Raw genomic sequence first — 21,964 nt, 5'->3', positions numbered from 1 at the left:
AACGTGAACTTCAGGAAACAACAAAGAGTTGTTTAGTGTAAGTGGGGACATACTTCTAGAGCTATCCACTGTTCATCTGAAATTGAAATTTAACTGGCTATCCTGCGTTTTTATTGATAAACCCAACACCTGCTCCAACCCCTGGTACTCGGCCACAAGACCAGGCTATCGGCCCTGGAGGTGGTGGGCAGGTGACAGCAATGGAAGAGTGCCGGGAGCACAGCCTGGGCCCCTCCCCATGGGAAGCCTCAGCATGGGGAAGACTTAGGCCCTCCAGGAGACACCCCACACTTCCAGGCACACTGTGAGGCTGTGAACCCTGGCCTGAGCAGGCTGCAGAGTGGTCCAGGCTAGTCAATCCCCGACATTGCACTCGGAGGTCCCAGGTGACGCCATGCCACCCCCTTAGATGACAGCGTCACAACAAACATAGCCAACTCCGATACCACCTTTCAGTCGGTGGCTAAGTTAACAGAGGCTGCACTTATAGAGGGGGCCCAGTACCTGCCATCAGCACCAAGGCCCCGCACGGAGCCTGTGCTGCTAGCACTCAGAGAGGCAGCCCTGCTCACAGCTCCCACAGGCCAAGGGTTAAGAAGGGAAACCTTACCTTCCTTCATGTTTGCAAATCGCTCCTTCAGCTGGTGATCCACCTCAGGACCAAAGGCAAAGTTATTCACAAATATAACACTGCAAAACAATACTCCAGGTGAGTGAAGCCAAGTTTCCGCCTCGACCGACATAAAGTCTCAGCGCACACAGTGGCCTGCAGGCTCGGTGACCCGCAGCCCCGTGACTCAGGCCCACCCCCTCTGCCAGCAGCGCTCACCCCCCACCACAAGCCTGCAGGTCTCAAGCAGATCCCAGGCCCACCCAAGCCCACAGTAGGCTTCCAAGGGGCTTCCTCAATTTGTTGCCAACAAAGACTATTCCAGAAATCTCCTGGACCTTTGGGCCACTGGGCATCTGGGATAAGCCACCACCTGGCATGTAGCCTAGCCCCTCCCCACCTGCATATCGATGTCACCTGCTGCCCTTGGACGAGCACATCGGCCTGCTGCGCCCCAAGCCTTAGTCTGAACTGTCAGGAGGACATCCCAGGGCTGGGACGTGGGTCACAGCTCAAGGAGTGTTGGAGACACCCAGCTGTTAACCTCCACTCTGAGGCCACAGAAGCCCCGCCAGGTGTGTCATGGGACATTCCCACCTGCCCATCCGTCTCCATGTCTGGGGGACCCATTGCAGGGAGCCCCAACGTTTCAAAGCCAGTGTGGCCTCATGAGCTCTTCCAGGCTGCCACAGCCAAGGGGGCCCCACTTGCAGGCTCCACTACAGCAGGCCAGTGGAAGCACTGGGGCCCAGGGGGACAAGAAAAGACATTCTTCTACGGGAGGGGCCGCTTGGCTTTTCCTGCATTCTCAGGTTGTCCAGTACCCAGCAAGCTAAGGAATCCTGCATCTGTGGAAGCTGCCGGGGTAGCAGACGAGCAGGGGGAAGAGGCTGTGCTCCCACACCTAAATCCAGAGATTCCACCCCACCCTGGCCGCTGCCTCTCTGTTCCTCCTGCCCCTCAGCTTGCTCCCTGAAGGGCTAAACTCTACAAACACCTACGGAGCTGGTGAATCTGAAGACCCAGTGGTAAAGAAGCCTTTTCCAAAGTTAACGTGGACATGGCTTCCCTCCAGACGGAAGCGCAGCCCTAACCGCACTGCAGGTCTTCACGGACAGAAGGCTTTCCTCCTCTTTTAAACACACAGAGAACAGAGGGAGCCTATTTGGACCCCAACTGGCTGTCTGGAATCTTGAGGGCTCTGAAATTGGGAAGTCTGGTCCCATTCACAAGCACCCCTACTGGGCGAAAAGAAGAACAAGGAAGAGCCGGCAAGACCACAAGTGAGCACAGAGGTCTGTTCTGGAGGCTGGCAGGACAAGCACGTTACGGACAGACACACAGAGCTGTTCCCCTCCTGCCGTACGAGAAGGCAGGCCTCGTGGGTGCCACTGGCCAGTACACCGAATGGGGAAGGCAGTGCAGAAGGTCACATGAGCAGTGGCCAGTTATCTGTGGCATTCCCAGGCCTGCCACCCTCCCGCAGGTGTCCTGGGCTGCCCTCGGCCACTGGTGAGACTAGCACCCACTCTGCAGCTGGGAACCGGGTCTCGAGAGCCTGGTGGTTTGAAGTGACCAGGGGGTGAGGAGGTCCGGGCCAGGAAAGGGCCTTGGGGACTGGCTGCGTCAGACAACCATCCACCTCCATAAGCACCCCTCGCACTTCAGACACAAGGACACTAAAAACCAACCAAGGCTAGGAAAGCTGCAACTGACCCCTGGGAGAACAAAGCAGCAGGCGGGGGGCACCCACAGTGGACGCCATTAGCAGGAAACTGGTCAGGGCGGAGCTGCGTCTGGGGCTACCACGCTCCTGGTGACAACAGAGGGCTGCCAACGCCCAAGAAGAGCCGGCCGGCCCATAGCACCGACCACAAACAAGGTGCAAAGGAGGGCAGAGGACCGGGCTGTGGGGACCCCAAATATAAAGGATCCTCACAAGAGAGCAAAAGAAGGAAAGGCTTGTTGAAAGAGAAGCCTCCGTTTTCTGGTTGCCCCCGTACACAGAGGATGGGGGGACAAGGCAGCCGGCAGTGAGCAAGAGCAGAAGGAAGGGGGGCGGGAATATGACAGGGCCAAGCTGGAGCCGTGTGACCAGCCCCGCAAGCCCAGCCGCCGCCGCAAAGGAGACACATTCCAATAACGCAGCACTGCCTGGAGCACAGGGGCCACACGAGAGCCTCACAGCTCACGAACCTTCCTACCTACCAAGCACCCTGTTGTGGGCTGAACTGTGTCCCCCAAAAGACACACTGACGTCCTAATACTGGTCCCTGCTTGGAAGAGGATCTTTGGAGATGTCATTACTTAAGATGAGATCACACTGGAATAGGGGGTCCTTGTCCTAGCTGAGCAGTGTCGTATAAAAAAGAAGGGACACAAACATGCACAGGAAAGGCAACCATGTGAAGACGGAGGCAGAGAGAGCAGTGATGGGGCCACAAGCGCCGGAAGCCACAGAAGCTGGGAGAAACAAAGAAGGACCCTCCCCTAAAGCGTCCGGAGGTAGCACAGCCCTGCCGACGCCCTGAATCTGGACTCCTGGCCGCCAGAACCATGATCGAGTGAATGTCTATTGTCCTAGGCCCCCAGTGTGTGGCACTTAGTCATGACAGCCTCAGGACACTGGCGCAGCCCGCGTGGACCCCCACCAGGCCATGTGAGGTTCCAGGACACTGTGCTCCAGCCACGTCTCCAGGAGCGCTGACCATCCTAGGGTCTGGGGACACAACTCCTGGAGCAACATGACGTGGAGCCCGCAAGGCAGCCCAGGGCGGAGGGCGATGCCTGGCCGTCCTGATCGAGGAGTGTTAAGAGCAGAGTGAGCACACTCAGATGCCTGGGGTGGCACCAGGCAAGGGTGGTGGGTGGGCATGACCAGTGCCAAGGTGACACCAAGGACACCCCTGAACCCAGCCTGGGGGAGGAGGCCAATCCAAAAGTAAAGGACACTAGAGTTGGGGCGACTCCCCAGCAGCTACCACGTGCTGAGCCCAGGGCTAAGCCGGCAGGGGACATCCCCCAAGCATGAGCGTCCTGGGGTGGTAGCAGGAGGTGGCAGGTCTACAGGGCCCACAGGGGCATAAGAACTGTGACAAAGAGAACAAGATGCCCCGCTCCAGCCTCACGGGCCCCCTGGCCGCATCATGCCTGTGTTTCTGACCTTGGAGACCAGGTCACATGACGGCCGTTGGCACCATCCCGGCCCTTGGGAAGAGCCCCTCCTGACAGGAAGGACGGCTGGACCCAGTTGCAGCGGCAGTGACAGAGAGGCCCTGCTGGCTCTCAGACTACCCCCAGCAGCCGCCCACCCGGCTCCTGATGCCTCCCAGGGAGTGGGCCACCCCGCCTATCCCCATCAGGCGCGAGGATGCCACACACCCCAAGGGCCGCTGTCTGGTCGTACCTCGTGTTCGCAATCCGCTCACGCCACTCTTCTGAGAGGAAATCGCCTCTTTCCAGCTGAAAGGAAGAAAACCCAGACAGTGTTTATCACACAGGTCTCTCGGGGTGCTACCCACCCTACGAAGAAGAGATGAAAGGAGCAGAGCCCCCACAGTAGGGGTGCAGGAGCCTGGGGCACAGCAGAAGTGGCTCGAGGAGAAGGGGCTGACCAGAGACAGCACAGGGGCCGTGCAGCAGGCCCCATGAGATGCACCAGGGTCCGCTGCCCAGAACCGGGCTGGAACGCTGAGCACAGGGTCGAGAAGGATGGGGCCGTGTCAGGCCTGAGGGCTGAGAGCAGAGCACGGCTAAGTGGACAGTGGCTCACCGCAGGAGGACACACCTGGTGCTGTCACAGCACTACATCCAACCACTTCCGCACGACAGCGGAGACTGTACCCACAGTGAGAACCAGACGCTGCCACAGCAGGCCCCCTGACCCAGGGCCCCAGGATGCTCTGGGCACCATGGTTCCCAGCCCAGGCTAGGCACCTCCAGGTCCTTCCCTGTTGTTCCCCTCCCCTGACACAGAGGATCATAAATATCCAGGCTTTTAAGACAGGCACAAGTTAGCTACAGCTCCCACGGAAAACTCAAGGGCGTGGTCTTCAGGGAGCTCTATCACGCGGGGATATGTGTGCGCTGCTAGGAGGCGGAGGGCAAGAAGCCGCCACAGGAGGCTCCCTTTCCCACCAACGACAACACTGTACACGGGGAGGGGAGGGCTCTGTGTTTCCAACACTGCCACGAGCTGTCGGCCTGCTCCTGGGATGTCTGACCTGGAGTGTGACCTGTTGCCGGAAGACAACTCCGTCTCTGTGATGCAAACCTGCGCCCACGGCTACTTTCACGAGCAGACCAACATCAACCTGCCTCCACAAGGCCAAAGGCCATCAAACAGAGCACAGTTCTTACAGACGAACCGTCTGAAGCTGTGAAGAATCTGGTTTTATCATTCTCCAAAAAGCCTGTCATCTCTACTCCCAAGAGACACCCAAGAGAAATGAAAGCCTGCACACATGTGGTCACAGCACCACAGTTCACAATGGCCAAAGGTGGACACAGCCAGATGTCCACCAGCAGGTGACAGACAGACACAATGTGTCCATCCACACGAGGGCATGTCACTCTCCTACAACGAGAACGAGGCACAGATCCATCTCCAATGTTGGTGGACCTCAAAAACATGCTGCCCAGGGAGAGAAGCCAGACTCAAGGGACCACACGGTGTCTGACCCTACTGATGTGAAATCTCCAGAACAGGCAAATCCATACAGACAGGGAGTGCACTTGTGGTCGCCTGGGGCTGAGGGAGGGTGGTGAGTGACTGCTGATGGACATAGGGTTTTCTTTCAGGGTGAGGAGAATTTCTGGAACTAGACAGGGGTAACAGTTTCACAACTCTGAATATACTAAAAACACTAAACTGTAGGCTTTAAGTGGGTTAAACATAGGTGAACTACGTATCGATAAAGCTGTTATTTTTTTAAAAAGGCATCATCGTACAAATAAACTCTGGTACAATTCAAGAACGATGACACTGTAAAAGGGCGGCTTGAAACATCCCTCTGAGGCCTGCCCGAGGGCCTGGAGACCGTGGGAGAGACTCACGTCTGCCCCCGGTGCCTGGAGGTGGCCGTGAGCCCCCTTCCTTCCTGTGCGTAGAGCGGGGGGCCACAGGAAGACGGTGGGCAGAGAGGCCCCCAGTGCCACCCACCCAGCCACCCAGAGCTGCTTCTGCAGGGAGGGGAGCGGGCCCTGCGGCCTGCGAGCCCACCACTGCCGTCACCCTGCACACGCCAACACACAGCAGGCGGCCCAGGCCCTGGCCAGCAACTGGGAGGCAGCACGGCAGCAGGGAAGGGGGAGGGGGAGGCCGCGAAGGCCACCGCACCCTGGATGCTGAGCCCTGGCCCAAGTCCTGTCCTCAAGGGGGTGCCCAGCACCCATAGAACAGACACCTCCACCAAGGAGGGCAGTACAGGGTGTCCATGGGGCCGAAGTGGGTCATGGGCCGGGAAGGACGGAGGACCAGCCACAGCCGCAGAGAGGGAGCGGCAGAGAGGCCGGGCATGCATGTCCCGGAGACACCATCTGGGAGGGGCTGCGCATCACGTCTCTGCAGGGCAGAGGCTATGCTGATGGGGCACCCGGCCGGGAGGCCGCTACGAAGCCTGGGACGGTCCCCGCGGCTGTCTTCAGCTCCTGCTCAGGTCCCCCCCTTACTTATTGAGTTATGGGAGGTGGCACTCAGCCACCAGCCGGGCACCAAATCAAAGCCAAGGGACACGGCTAGGGTCTTTCCAAATACCAGGACCCACAGTGCACAGAAGTGGGTGTGAAGAGTCAGGCGAAAGACTCTCTCTAGAAAAACCCACCTGGAAGATGCCTAACGGTAACGGCAGTGTGTGAAGATAGACGCAGATGCCTGTTGGAACCGGGGCCAGGCAGTGCCTGACTCCAAGGCCTTTTACTGGAACCATAAACTATGCACACCCTAAACCACCCAGACAACAGAAACGGTTCCCACACAGTGGCCTGGGCCAACTGAGAGGCCGAGATCCTCACAGCCCACTGAGAGGAAAGACTTGAGAGAATAAAGGATTTGTATTTTTTTTTTTTAATCCAAAATACACAAACCCAAAAAACACCCAGTGCCCTCGAGTCGACTCCGATTCATAGCGAGCCTATAGGATGGAGTAGAACTGCCCCATAGAGTTTCCAAGGAGCGCCTGGCGGATTCAAACTGCCGACCCTTTGGTTAGCTTAAGACCCAACAATAAGAAAACAAACAACCCAGCTTGAAAATGGGCAAAAGATCTCAACACCCAAAAAGACAGACAGGTGAAGAGATGTTCTGTGTCACCTGACATTAGGGAACCCGTGAATCAAGACAAGATGCCACTACACCCCTACTGGGAGGGCTGAGCTCCAAGCCAACACCATCGAATGCTGACCAGGACAAGGAGCACCAGGAACTCCCACAAACGGCTACTGGGAAGGCAGAACAGCAGAGCCCCGCCGGCGCCAGGGAAAATCAGGTCCCCAGAAAATATGCCGCGGGAGACAGGATGGGAAAGGGACCACACGGGGCTCCCATGGGCCGGCTTTCACAGTGATACAAGAGGAATCCTAAGGGACCAATTCATACTCAGACGCCCTGAGGAGAGCCAGAAGGAAACCACACAGAGGAAACACCATGGTTTCCACGAAGACAAAGAAAGAAACAGTGGTCAGAGAGCAAGAAAGAGGGAGACAGAGGGGCTTCCGCAGCGTCAGGGCCACAGAGCACGAGGAGGCACTCACTGTGTATTCGGCATGCTTTTTTCCATACCATTTCATCCACTTCCTGAACTCTCTGTCCATCGTCTGCGAGGAAAAGAAACCACACAGCCCGTCACACACCAGTGACCTCCTCGCCTGGACGCACGGGGCTGCTCTGCATCCACCCCACCCACTGCCACCTACCAGGATCCCACGGGGGCCCTCCATCGCCCAGCCCTCGCGTAACCACTCTGAGACACGCCCAGAGCGACGCACTGGCGGAAGTCAGTCACAGGCCTCATGGGGCTCTTGGTGCTCCAGGCACCTACAGTCCACAGGGCATCTGGACCATGAAACCTGGTCGCCTGAAGGAGGGCAGGAAGCCTGCTCAGGCACACCTCTCCCCACACCCCACTGACCACGGCCTGGGCAGATGCGGGTGAGCAGGGTGCCAGCAAAGGCTCGGTCATGCACAGGGGTTTCCAAAAACCACGTGAGTCACAGCACGGAGGGCGAGGGAGGGCCGGCTGGTGCTCCCCAGCTACGGGGGCAGCCACGTCACGCTCCAGGCCGTACATGTGGCAAGCTCACTTGGCGTTCCATGGAAATCAATCAGAAGGGCCCACAAACAGAGCTGTGCCTACACCTGGGAGGGACACCTGAGGTCCCACATGCCACGGCAGCCAAGACTGCAAGTCCCAGGAAGGCACCAGCCTCACACAGATGCTCAGGAGGGGCCCGCGTCCTCCCCACTCTTCACAGCAGGGGGATGCACAAAGTATGTCACGGCAGAGCTGATTCAGGGCAGGAATTATGGAATTCCCTGCAGTCCAGACTTGCTGGGTCACCTGTGGACCCCGCTTATCTTGTCATCTAATGAGGAGAGCCACGTGGCCACAGGAAGAGCAGTACGCACCTAAAGACTCGTCTACCCAAGTTGCCTGTGCTGTTGTTCTGGGCGCAGAGCTGCCACAGCCAGGACGCCTGAGGCACATGGCACAGGCACCACCCACAGCACATGCCCTGGGGCGGTAGCATGCACAGCGAGGTCCCTCTGCCACAAGACCACCCGCTTCAAATTTGCAGAGGGGCGGCAACCAGTAAAACCACAGGTGAGGCAGTGAACCCGCCCGCCCACCCCGCCCCACCATCCACCCAAAAGTCACTGACCTCCGCGTACTTGGCTGGGATGTCAGCTTTCTCCACGCCGTAGTGATGTTTGCAGTTGGTGGCTGCAGCGACCTGGAGCACAACCTGGCCCACTCCTTGAAGCAGAGAAACATAGTTAGACACAGCCAGCACCCGGGCTCAAAGGTGACGAGGGCAGGCAGCCTCATGGGCAGGGCTCGGAGGTGAGGAGGGCACCCTAAACCTCCAGATAACCACTGCAGTGCACATGCCCACGGGGGTGCCCCAGATCACCACTGCAGCACACACACCCACGGGGGTGCCCCAGATCACCACTGCAGCACACACACCCACGGGGGTGCCCCAGATCACCACTGCAGCGCACACGCCCACGGGGGTGCCCCAGATCACCACTGCAGTGCACATGCCCACGGGGGTGCCCCAGATCACCACCGTTGGGGAGGAGCACACCGCACTTCGAACCCCAAATCCCTCATAACGTTTTTCAAAGATGGGGGTCTGACCAAGGCCTGGTCCGGGATTGGAAAGGCCACATGAGAAACCACGACAGGTCACACCCAGGACTCTGACACCCATTGCTTGATGGCGTCAGTGCTATATGCCACCAAATCGGGACCCCAGATCACACACCCACACAGCCAAGCCATCTACGGCCAGAGCGAGAGTCCGAGCCATCAACATTTCAGCGTTCCTGGAGCTCTGCACCAAGGTGTGGCTGGGAGGCTTCTCACACGGCCACATCATTTCAGGTGCTGTCGGAAGCCCCTGGTTTCCATTTGGAACAAGATGGACTCATTCTAACAGGTGGAATATGTACAAGCAGGGAGGTGAGCGGCAGGCCCACCCACTGCCAGAAGCCCAAGCTAACTGCCAGGGGGACAAGCGTGGGATGCGGGAAGCACTGGCAGGAGAGCGCAGGTCCTGTCATCAGCTAGGCGTTTAGTGAGGACTGGTTTCTGAACTAGTCATTCCTCTGAACTGCAGCCACGCGTCTGCCTGTTCACTGACAATGCTGTGGGGTTTGCGCAGAGTAGGAGCACTGATCCCAGCTGCAGCCGAGCAGGGCCGGTGTGGCGTTGACGGGCACTTTACAGAACACCACAACCACAAACAGATGGACGTATTTCAGCACATTCTCACTGATATACAAATCGTGCACTGAAAAGGGCTGCAAGGGAATGAGGACGTCACCAATGAGGTCTTTGCCATCCCTGCTGTAAGGGGCCGAGGCCCCACGTCAACACTGTACCTGCTCAAACCAGTCATCAGCATGAGGCTTATCATAGCGAAGCCTGGGGACGGGGAAGGCAGAGGTGCCGCAGAGGAGCCTTGTGCACTGCCCTTTCAAGCTAAAATGTGACGCCTGCCAGCAAGCCACAAACACAACCCCACAACCTCCAGGACCCACCAGCACAGGTACCCTCATCTGCGAAGGCTCCAGGGCCCACCAGCATGGGTTCCCTCCCCCATGAAGGCTCTGGGACCCACCAGCTCTTCTGGTTCCCTCCCCCGTAAAGGCTCCAGGGCCCACCAGCACCAGTTCCCTCGCCCCATAAAGGTTTCTCTCAGGCCCACCTGCCAGGCCTGATGTCAGGGCTGACAACAGAGCCAGGAACCCAAAAGGTGAGACTCCCTTCCCTGCCTGGGAGTGTCCACTACAGTGGAGAGGACGGTCAGATAATCAAGAGGCCAAGAGCTGGTTGGGTGGTCAGTGCGATGTGGATGAGTAGGATGGAAAAGGGGCAGAGAATGCCAGCGGGGAGCTGGTCTATGATCCCAAAGAGCAAGTCAGGGGCAAGCCCAGCCGTGGTTGGGCCGGGCTACGGAGCCAGGATGGCTGGCCCTTCTAAAGTGAACAAGAATGGCCTTTCTCACGGCAAGATGAGCCTGGCTGCAGAGAAGGCCACAGGCTGGCTGGGGGCAGGGAGAAGCTGACCCGGGAGCCCAATGAGAGGCCACTGCAGGTGACGGGGGGGTGGTGACAGGGTCAGGGAAACAGCCGTGGTGGACAAGAGGTTGGCTGCAGACATGAGCTCGGGCTGGAGCCAGCAGACCTTGCTCCTGATGGATGAGGGGAGAAACAGGAGAGGAAGGGGGGAGGCAGGACTGTGCTGACGCTGGGGTGGAGCCCCAGGAAGGACAGGGTAGGCCCGGGGATGTACGATCCAGGTGAGGCTGGGACTCGTGGGGAGGCGTAGGCTGGAGAAATGGCAGTGTGGACAGCAGGGGCTGTGGGGCCGGAGGGCAGGGCCCTGGGCCTCAGAGGTAAGACCTCAGAAGATGAGGAAGAAGGAGCCTGGAGACTCACTTCGACTGACGCAGCTGCTCCTGCTGATAGCCTCCCAGCTGGGAGTCTGTGACACAGACAGCAAACGCTCCCTCCCGTTTCTGAGGCCTCCACCAGACGGAGGAGCAGGCTGCTCAGAAGCACCCCTACAAAGCCGCACTCACCGCTGCCCAGGTCCACAAACAGGTCGTCCTCGGTCATCTTGATCTCGTCGATCATCTGTGCCACCAGGTCGAAGGAGGTCTCGCCGTACACCTCAGGCGAGAAGGGCTCGTAGTTGTTGAGCTTCTCGGGGTCGGTCACCGAGTGGTTGTAGACCTGCTGCAGGATGTGCCGCAGGAGCCCATTGCACGGCCGCGTGTTCAGCTTCATGGGCTGCGTGGTCCCCTTCCACTAGGGCGAAGGGCGGCAGGAAAACTAGTCAATACTCAGGACCTACGCCCTGGTAAAGGAAGTGCCTTGTGTGTATGCACGTGTGTGAATGTGTACATACGTGTGCCCAATGTGTGTGTGTGTACATGTGTGAATGTGTGCATACCTGTGTGCCCAATGTGTGCACGTGTGTGAATGTGTGCATACCTGCGTGCCCAATGTGTGTGCGTGTGAATGTGTGCATACATGTGCCCAACGTGTGTGTGCGTGTGTGCACGTGTGAATGTGTGCATACATGTGCCCAACGTGTGTGCATGTGTGAATGTGTGTGTACATGTGTGCCCGTGTGTGCATATGTGCCCGTGTGAATGTGTGCATCCATGTGTGCCCAACGTGTGTGCATGTGTGCACGTGTGAATGTGTACATATACGTGTGCCCGATGTGTATGTGCACACACGTGTGCACGTACATACGTGTGCCCAGTGTGAGTGCATGTAGATGTGTACACGGGTGTATACGCACATGTGTGTATGTAATTTCCCTATTTTTGTCGCAGATGGGGAAAGGAAAGGCGTGGAGGACGATCCTTCTCCCCACCCGCCACCCATGGCCCGGGCACTCTGCACATGCCCCTTTCTCTGCCCAAGCTCATTGTGGGAATACACTCAAGAGTGCAAATGTGGACCCAAGCGTCTTCTCCTCCCGCCAGGCTTCCCTGGGCCCCAGCTCTCCAGCATGACCCCTGCTGTGCAGGAAGGCCCGCTACCTGGGACCCCTGAGCTGGAACAGAGAGTTTCTTTAACCCCATCAACTCCGGCACTCTCTGAAAATCTGGCCTCAGAAAACCCAGCTCAAACTAAAAATCTATTCCACAGGAGCAATCAGCCGGGGTCACAAACACAGCCTCTGCTTCATGTCTCTGAGGTTCTAGCCCTGCCTGGCCTCAGGCCCGCTGCAGGGTGTCACCGTGGGGACTAGTGGATCCCTCCACCACCCACTCACGGCCACACCATGGGCAGGGGCTGACGGCACCATCTCGACTGCCCACCCTCGGCGCTGTCTAGGGAGGGCCTGCAGGGGACATAGCCTGGACAAAGGCCTGGTCTGCTCCCAAGACGCCACTCCCCAACATCACAACGTCATCCACAGAATCCCCACGACTGGACCTCAGCCTGCTACAGACCTGTGCCCACTGAGGGTCTGTGCCCACTGAGGCCCCATGGCAGGGATCACGGCGTGGTGAACCTGCAACGGGGGTGGGCTGCAGGGACAGCGGGGCCACCTACCAGCTGGTGGATGCTGTCGATGGCCCGGTTGTACTTGTCACAGAGCCTCTGCATGCTCTCGAAGCTGAAAGGCAGGGGGAGGAGCCGTCACTGCAGACACTCCTGATGACAGTGCAGTGACAGGGCCTGCTCACAGCGAGACAGCCAGTCCCAAGTCGGCCGCCACAGGCCAGCGTGCCCTCGCAGAAGAAGCCCCAGCACCCTGCACAGGAAGATATCGCTCACCTCCAGGGCGCTGGGGGCTTGTGCCATAGGCCTAGCTGGGAGCATGTTCAGAGCTCTGGGGACAGCGAGTCAGGCCAGGGCTCCCAGGGCTCCTCAGAGCCCAAAATGGAGCTCAGAGGTTTGCCCACTGGGCTGGAGGTGGGACAGGGCAGTGGACGACAGCTGAAGGGAAACATGGAGCCAATCCAGGGAGGACGGGCGGGACGGGGCCATCCCCAGCCCTTGGTCTCTGAGTGTGCAAAAGCCCAGGCCAGGTGAGCGGAGAGGCCTGGGGCTCTGCTCACATTGCCTTATGCACAACTCAGAAGGAAGAAGCTGCACGACTTTGCACTTCCTTTTACTCCACCTTCTACATCTTTCCTTCAGCCTCCGTGGCTGGAAGCTGCTCAGAGACCCTGGATTCTCCCGGGAAGAATTCTGTCCTAAGCGGGTGTGTGCACGTGGAAGCCCAGAGGAGCTGGGAGATATGACAGCCATGGCTGCGCACACTGTCCCCTGGCCACTCATGGCAGCTGCCTCGATGAACAGACTACCGCCGTGGGCCACGCTCACTGCTCAAGGTCTGACGAGAAAGCTGGACCATGTGGGTGGAGGTGCCAGTGCCCACACCCTCCTCACCCTGAGGGGCAGGGACGCTTACCACGGAGTCCGCAGCACTGGGCTAGTGCTGACCGACACTGGGGGCCACCCAGCACCCACCCATACCCTAGGCATCTCGCTACTCCTGATACGGAGTGAGGTGCCCCCTCTATGACAACACCAGGCTGCTGATGAAATGGTGAGAAGGGCAAGAGGCAAGGGGACACGGTGGCTGTTCACTGAGGTGGAAATCCCAGCCCAGCTGACAACAGCCCCTTCATGACAGTGAACGCAGAGGTGAAGAAATCAGGCGGGAGCCCTCTGCAGCAACCCAGGGCTGCTTGGGATGTCCCTCTGCCAGGAGAGGCAGCTGAGTTCCCAGACAGCACAGCCCTCCCAAGAGCTGAGACAGGCGTGAGCATGGAATGTTTTCCTTCTCTCTCAAAGAAAAACAAAAAAATTCCAGGCCAGCATTCCAGAGACAGCCTCGCCCTTCCCCACCCACTGGGCTCTCCTGAGATTCCGGAGAGGGCCTCCAGGAAACTGCCGGAGAGGGCCTCCAGGAAACTGCTGGAGGAGGCCAAGGCGCTGGAGACAGCAAGCAGCCAAGACCAAGTCAGCACTAAACCAGGGCTGGCCAAGGAGCCACGGGCGACCGAGGCCAGGCCAGTGGCTCAGGACTGCTGGCAGCAGGCAGCTCCAGGAAGAGCGGTTGCTAAGTTGAGTAATTTCACACACACCAACTCAAGTTTCGGCAACGCCGAGTTTCCAATTCTGCCCTCACGCTGACAGCATCTGCCAATGTTTGATAAACATTTCTACCAAAATAACTTCATGGAGTTATTCACAGCTCAAAAGGAAATCTCGGATCCACGTGCACCACCACAGAAGGCCCGATTACAGCCAAGTCCCCACAAAGCACCACGCCTGTCCACAGCAAGGAGGAAGGCAGGCAGAGCCCCCTTACCTTTTGGTATCATAGTCAATTAAAACATAGTTTTCCATGGCAAGCTTGAGATCTGGGATTTCTTCACAGACCCATCTGAAACAGAAAAGCAGAAACGACACCGAACATTGCTATTAGTGCCCTGTTTTTTTCCTGAACATTCTTAAACACTGTTGGTGGTGGTGGCTGCTACGTGCCATCGAATCGATTCCGACTCATTGCGACCCCGTGTGACAGCACAGAACGGCCCCATTGGTTTCCCAGGCTGTAATCTTTACAGAAGGAGCCCTGGCGGCACAGTGGTTAAGCACTCAGCTGCTAACCGAAAGATCTACAGTTTGGACTGACCAGCTGCTCTGCGGGAGAACTAGCGATCTCCTCCCGTAAACAGTAACGATTACAGCCTTGGAAACCCAATGGGTCTGTTCTACTCTGTCACGTGGGGTTGCTATGAGTCGGAATCAACTCGCTAGCAACGGGGTAATCTTCACAGGAGCAAATCTCCAGGACTTCCTTCTGCAGTGCTGCCGGGTGGGTTCAAACCACTGACCTTTTGGCTAGCAACCCAACACTTAGCCATTGAGCCACCGGGGCTCCTTAAACACTGTTTACTCTTTAAGCACAAAAACAAGAGTCCTCGTTACTCAACTCCAATGTGAAAGACAGAAGAGAGGCATTACTTCAAAACAAACACTGTGAAATACACGCAAAAGTTGTGAGTTACACACATTTCATGTAGCTCCAAGTTCAAACACTGCCAGCTACGGGGAGCTGAATGTATTTTCATGTTACGAGGGTTAGGAAACCAATGGGCTCAAAGCAGGCAGCATGAAAGAAATCTACTAGAATCTAGGCCCGTTGCCACTGAGTCAAATCCGACTCATAGTGACCCTAAAGGACAGAGTAGAACTGCCCCATAGGGTTTCAAAGGAGCAGCTGGTGGATTCGAACTGCCAACCTTTTGGTTAGCAGCCAAGCTCTCCACTACATCACCAGGGCTCCTCTACTAGAAACCAAAAAGAACTATTATTTGAGGAATTAATACAAATACCTGGGCTTCTTCAACAAACACACTCTAAATTAAGAGATGAAGGGGAACTTACGGATTAAAAGAGACTTAGAAAAATACATCAACCAATTGCACTGTGTAAACATTACTTGGGTCCTGACACAACCCTGAAAATAAGCTATGAAAGGGGAGCCATCACTACAGAGCTTACAAACAATAAAAGGAAAATAAGGGGTATTTTGCAGAATGGTAGCTGATCAATTTGACAACTTCGGTGAAATAAGCAAAGGCCTTGAAAGACGCCGAAGCTGCCACAAGCAGAAACAGAACATCTGGACGGCCCTTTACCTGTTACAGACTGGAGTCCTAATCAAACACCTTCAGTAAAGAAAACTGCAGCCCCAGATGGCTTCACTGATGAATTCTGGCATTTAAGAAAAAATAACACCAAGCCCACAAAAACTCAGGGTTCTATGAGGCCAGAAGTACTGATACCAAAACCAGTCATTACAAGAACGGCCATCACAAACCGATATTCCTCACAAACATAGACACAAAGCCCCTTTTAAAGCATTAGTCAAAAATAAATAAATAAGAATGAAATTTTAGTCAACTGAGTCCAACAACCAAGATCAAGTGGTGTTTACCCAAGAATGCATGGTTGTTTAACATTCTAAAATGCACCACCGCAATTCACCTCACTGACAGGAGAAAAAAAAAAAGTATGGTCACGTCAACAGATGCAGAAAAAGCGTATCACAGAACTCAATACCTACTCATGATAAATTAAAAAAAAACCCACTTCTCAGGAAACCTAAAAATAGAAAGAAACGTCCTCAACATAATAAAGGGCAGTCATCAAGCTACTGTCTCTCAGAAACAAACCCACTTACTCTATCCCCTCTGACAGCAGGATGCACAAGGAAGGCCCTGAATGAGGGGAGAAGGAAGAAGGCCTGAGCTCTTCCCTATCTACTGGTGGTCCCTGGGCGGGACAAACAGTTCACGCGCTCAGCTCAGCTGCTATCCAGAGGTTGAAGGTCCAAGTCCACCCAGAGGAACCTCAGAAGAAAAGCCCAGCAATCTGCTTCTGAGAACTGAGCCACTGAAAACCTGATGGAGCTCAGTTCTGCTCTGACACACATGGGGGCGCTATGGTGGTCCCCAGGGAGAGGCTGAGTTCAGTTATGATTTTCTAGCACTAACAGGCAGCCAGTCAGCTTCATGCCACCTTCCCACCTCAAACCCCCAACACATACACAGAACCCAGCAACCAGGAGGCCAGCACTACTTCCCCAGTGGTCTGGGTCCCCTCCCCAGAAGACCCCTCCAAACTCAAAGCCCCACAGGGTGCTGGCGGCTCAAAATTTAATAACTGCACCACCTGCCCTTGGTTTCCTCAGCCCCGAGGGCAGTAGCTGCGTCCTGAAGCGGCTGTCTCTGAGATACACTGGCGTTCTCTCTCTACCCCGCAGGGACATAACAACTACATACACCAGGTTTACGCTTCTTTATAGCAAATTCTCTCTGTTCAAATAACATGTGTGGTTTCCATCAGAGACCTGGCAGACGGAGAAAACCTGCAGCTAACACCATTCCAGGTGGAAGACTGCACATGCCTCTCCCCCACCCCCGACCCCTCCCACGGGAACAAGGAGAGGATGTCTGTGATCACCACTTCTCTTCAGCCTGGTATCAGAGGTCAGCCCTAGCGGCACAACGGTTAAGTGCTCGGCTAAGAACCGAAAGACTGGAGGTTCAAACCCACCCAGTGGATCCGCGGGAGAAAGACCTGGCAATCTGTTTCCATAAACACTACAGTCTAGAAAGCTATGGGGCAGTTCTATTGTGTCATACAGGGTCGCTGTGAGTTGGAAGTGACCGGACAGCACCTAGTAGCAGCAGCCAGTCTTTATTCACAGACACATGACTCAACTTGTAGAAAGTCCTAAGAAACTTACAGACAACCTATTAGAACATAAGTAAATTTAGCAAGGTCACAGGACACAAGGTCAACATACAAACGGGACCATATTTTTGTACGCTAACAACAAAGAGTCCCTAGATGGCGCAAAAGGTTAAGCATTTGACAACTGGCCAAATCAAACCCACCCAGAGGAACCTTGGAAGGGAGGCCTGGCAATCTACTTCTGAAAGGTCACCGCCTAGAACACCCTACAGAGCAGTTCCACTCTGCAGACACGGGGTCGCCATGAGTCAGAACTGATTCAACGGCAACTAATAAAACCACCAAGAGGAGTCTCCGAGTGGTGCAAACAGTTAACGCGCTTGGCTGCTAACCAAAAAGTTGGAGGTTTGAGTCCGACCCGAGGCACCTCGGAGGAAGGTCCTGGAAATCTACTTCCAAAGGTCAGCCACAGTTCTACCCTGACACACACGCGGTCGCCGTGAGTCAGAGCAACCGGACGGTAACCGGTTTTTCCTTAACTGGCGCCATTCCACTCCAGAGCCCAACCCTGGCCCTTCCCCACAGGAGATGGGTGTTTCGCCTGTAACCTCAGAGCTCTGCCTCCAATGTCAACCATGTGGCCAACCGAGGGAGCTGCTTCAGCACCCCCACGCTAAAACCCTCACCCAGAAGAACGCCTCCTGGCCCCAGTACAGGAAGAGGTCCCACACTGGTCCATATTCCTTCCCTAGATTTGTCCATCAACGCACCACACCTCTCAAACACCCTTTAGCGGCTGCTGGACGTTTCATCAGAACTGAAAGCCAAGACAAGAGAAGAGACATGCACATTGCCGCGCCACATTCGCACAGGTAAGGAGGATCAGGGCAGGTTAAGTCCAGAGGCGGTGGCTGTTCCAGTCCACGTGCAAGGGCTTCCTGAAGCTTCCACCTCCTGGGGACACCCTGTGTGCCAAGTATCACTCCTGCACAGTTCCCTCACCTCATCCTCACCGGCCTGCAGGGCAGGCACAAGTGTTCCCACCTTATAGGGAAGAGGTGAGGGGGGAGGCTGGCCACTCACAGGGGTGCACTCGGGGAGAGACTAGATCATCGCACTCTCATTTCTTAACCAGAAGCCTTTTTTCTTTTTGATAAATTAAAGCCAACCACTCCCACTATCCCACAACCACTGACTACACCAGGTGACAATGACAGCAGATCCCAAATTCTGAACACAGGGTGGTGCAGTGGTTAACAGCTCAGCTGCTAAACACAAGGTGGGCAGTTGGAATCTGTCCTATAGGTACAGGGTCACTATGAGTCAGAATTGACTTGATGGCACTGATTTGGTTTTTGGACCCCACGTCAGGTCCCTGTGCGATGTACACAAATCATTCCACTTACTCCTCAGAACAACCTGCAGGGAGGTATCGCTCCACCCCGAGGGCAAACCAAACAAGGTCAAGGTGATGCGGTGGTGAGCCCAAGGAGGTACAAGTGGGATCTGCGTCCAGAGCGTGGACTCGGGGCCTCTGCCCCTACAGGCACCACGTGGGGCCGAGTGTAAGGGCCTGCAGGAAGCATAGCACTGCCCATGCGCGCGCCCCGTGTGGCTGCGGGTCCTGGAGCAGGGCTAGTTTCTGACCACAAACAGCCAAAACAAGAAGCAGTGAGGGCACCACACATGGTATACAGGGATTTCAGAGGGCCAGACCCAGTGCCCAAGGTGCGAGAGAAAGCCCACTGGAGACAGAACTGCGGCGGGGAAGACGGTATTCCTCCCTCCTCGCTCCAGGCGAGACGCGGCCCCCTTCTCTGCATGCGTACATGACCAACAGGCTCAGGGTCTGTCGGTGATCTTCAGACCCACCCCCAACACATCTGCCCCTGGGGAAGACCCACTCACTGGGGCTGTGGCTGATTAGCCAAGTCCAAAGGACCCAGAAGAGCGACAGTACACAAGGTGATGGGGGGAGGGGGGAGTCCCCTGGGGATGCTGCAGCTGGGAACCTCTGCCCCCATTTTACAGGTCAGGAAACTGAGGCTCAGGGAAGTGGAAGTGGTGTGACTTGTCCAAGGTCACATAGAAGACGACTCAAAAACCACCATCAAAACATGGACCTTCTGTTAGCCCAAGACAGCAACCACTCCCAGGGCCAACTCTTCAGACAGGGATTGAACTGGACTATGGGATGGAAAATGTTACTGGTGAAGAACAGGCTTCTCGGATCAAGTAGACACATGAGACTGTGTTGGCATCTCCTGTCTGGAGGGGAGATGAGAGGGCAGAGGGGGCCAGAAGCTGTTCGAAGGGGCACGAGGAGAGAGTGGAGGCAAGGAGTGTGCTGTCTCATTAGGGGGACAGCAATGAGGAGTGTATAGCAAGGTGTGTATAAATTTTTGTATTAGAGACTGACGATTTGTAAACTTTCACTTAAAGGACAATAAAAATTAATTTAAAAAAAAAACAAAACAACATGGGCCTCCCTAACCAAGTTCTTTTCCCTGCTCCACGTCGTCGCCATCCTGAGAGGCTGATGAGGAATGCAGGAAAGCAGGGGACTGTAAAATGAGCTACAAGGAGGAAGCTAGTTAACAAGGGCACAGAATAAAAGGTTAAAAAAAGAGAGTGTAGCTGTCGACTTCAACTCACAGTGACCCCATGTGTGTCAGAGCAGAACTGTGCTCCACAGGGCTTCCAATGGCTGAGACCTCTCGGAAGCAGACTGCCAGGCCTATCTTCTGAGGTGCTTCTGGGTGGACTCGAGACTCCAACCTTTTGGTTAGTCGCCAAGCACATTCACTGTGCGCACCACCCGGAGACTCCGAAGTTTTTGTGAAATAACCCAACTCTCTGTGAGAACACATTTGCTGTCTGCCGCCCTCTCGTCCCATCTTCCAACTGTAAGCTAATCTCTGCTGCCAGGAGGGAGCCAGGCGGGGGGCATCCCCTGAGTCAGCAGAGCCTGGGATTTGGGAGAACCAGGAAGCGGGTCATGGTTTTACAAAGTCGTTTCCCACGGGGCCTCCAGAAGGCCAGGCCGCGCCCAGCACCCAAGCAGGTGCTGGCGACTCACCGGATGGTCTCGATGATTTCGTGAGCAGCATCGTGATGTTTGTCCTGAAAAACAAACGGAAACAGTTTTAGAGCCGGGTGGTTGCGGGGTACACGGCCCAGAGGCAGTCGGAGAGCCTGCTGCTCCCCCTTGTATGGCAATGCCATCTGTTCGGCTCGCTCCACTTTTCATTTCTCAACTGATGCAGCTTCCAAGCCCACCACCAAGGCAGGATAGCCAGGACCCACCCCCAAAGTCACCCCGGCCGGTCCTCACAGGCCTGGAACACACTGGGAGCTTGATCTCCATGGGATCTGAACAACCAGGAAGAGAGCTGCCAGCAGGCTGTGGGTAGGATGGCCTGCCCAGTCCACCCGGAGCTTCATGGGAGTGTGGCCCAGGGCTCACAGCCAGGGCCGGAGCGGCATCGGAACCACCCAGCCGCCCCCCGTCTGGGTCTCCGCAGGCCTCTTCCTGAAAGAGGTAGCCTCAAGGGATGTACCAGAGCCCTGGCAGGGGTCTCAGCAGCTAGCTGCACCAGGACTACACAGCAACGGGGATGAGGATATGGTGACAAAAGTCAGGTCACAGCGCGTGCAGAGGGTTCCACAGACCCCAGGGTGCAATTTACATGGGCCTGACTAACGTGGCCTTGGTGGTCGCTGGCTGTAGCAGAGGGTTCCACAGACCCAGGGTGCGATTTACATGGGCCTGACTAACGTGGCCTTGGTGGTCACTGGCTGTAGCTGACAGTTCCACAGACCCTAGAGTGCAATTTACATGGGCCCGACTAACGTGGCCTTGGTGGTCGCTGGCTGTAGCTGAGGGTTCCGCAGACCGAGGGTGAGATTTACATGGGCCCGACTAACGTGGCCTTGGTGGTCGCTGGCTGTAGCAGAGGGTTCCACAGACCCTAGGGTGCGATTTACATGGGTCTGACTAACGTGGCCTTGGTGGTCGCTGGCTGTAGCTGACGGTTCCACAGACCTAGGGTGTGATTTACCTGGGCCCAACAAACACGGCCTCGGTGATCGTTGGCTGCCACTGCCCCACCTCCCAAGGCTGCGGGCATCGGTGCCAGCCCTTTGGCCACCACAGGAGCCTGTGACTCGATCCTGCTCTCTGCCCAGCACCCACTCCAGTCCCAGTGTCACTGGTCCTACTGCAGTGAGGGTACAAACAGATGACGGGGAAAGGGCTCTACAGCAAGAAGCCGGTCTCCAATCCCAGAGCCACTGGCAGAGGTTCCTGAGACCCTGTCAGCCTCTGAGCCCAGGCCACCAGCTTTCGCAGCTTAAAAACGACAACAGTAACTACCCAGTAAAGAGGTCTGAAGACAGAAGGAGAACACTTGAGAGGGGTAAGCATAGTGCCTAGCACGTTTGGAGTCAGCATTCAATAACAGTATCAAGATATCTCTTCAAACACGCTTCTGAGTCCTAAGCCTTATTTTTTATAATAGCTCTGCTGTCATTGGTTGTGCCATCGTGTCAAGTGGCATCAATTCCAACTTACAGGGACCCCATGTGACAGAGTACAACTGCCCCGTAGGGTTTCCTAGGCTGTAATTTTTACAGGAGCAGATGGCCAGGTCTTTGCCCCACAGAACCACTGGGTGAGTTCAAATCCACATCCTTTCGGTTAGCAGCCGAGTGCTGAACGCCTGTGCCAGCAGGGCTGCTGATACAATTCTCCGAGCATGAAGTTCACCTGCCTAAAGGCAACGCTTCTGTGACTTTTAGTACAGGCTGTGTAACCGTCGCCACTGTCTAATCTCAGAACATTCTCCCAGGCCCACCCAGAGACCCCACCGCCATCCTCCCAC

At 56.1% G+C, this 21,964-nt stretch overlaps 1 protein-coding gene across 5 annotated transcripts in view; it reads right to left on the bottom strand.

Moving 5' to 3' along the window:
• The window catches only part of DOT1L (DOT1 like histone lysine methyltransferase), a 71,389-nt gene that overhangs the window by 29,740 nt on the left and 19,685 nt on the right, over positions 1 to 21,964 (bottom strand). For 2 of the 5 annotated variants that reach the window (XM_064280174.1, XM_064280171.1), the window contains exons 2-9: positions 20,161 to 20,204; positions 14,185 to 14,259; positions 12,414 to 12,477; positions 10,919 to 11,147; positions 8,489 to 8,583; positions 7,361 to 7,423; positions 4,017 to 4,072; positions 611 to 690 (exon numbers count right to left, since the gene is read on the bottom strand). In XM_064280174.1, coding sequence (XP_064136244.1) covers positions 611 to 690; positions 4,017 to 4,072; positions 7,361 to 7,423; positions 8,489 to 8,583; positions 10,919 to 11,147; positions 12,414 to 12,477; positions 14,185 to 14,259; positions 20,161 to 20,204 — 706 coding nt within the window. The other 3 variants (XM_064280170.1, XM_064280173.1, XM_064280172.1) reach the window with 2 other exon arrangements.

This window comes from Loxodonta africana, chromosome 3 (genome assembly GCF_030014295.1).
Source record: "Loxodonta africana isolate mLoxAfr1 chromosome 3, mLoxAfr1.hap2, whole genome shotgun sequence".
NCBI lineage: Eukaryota > Metazoa > Chordata > Mammalia > Proboscidea > Elephantidae > Loxodonta > Loxodonta africana.
Note: the sequence above shows the minus strand (reverse complement) of the source record. Positions and strands in the feature narration are given on the sequence as shown.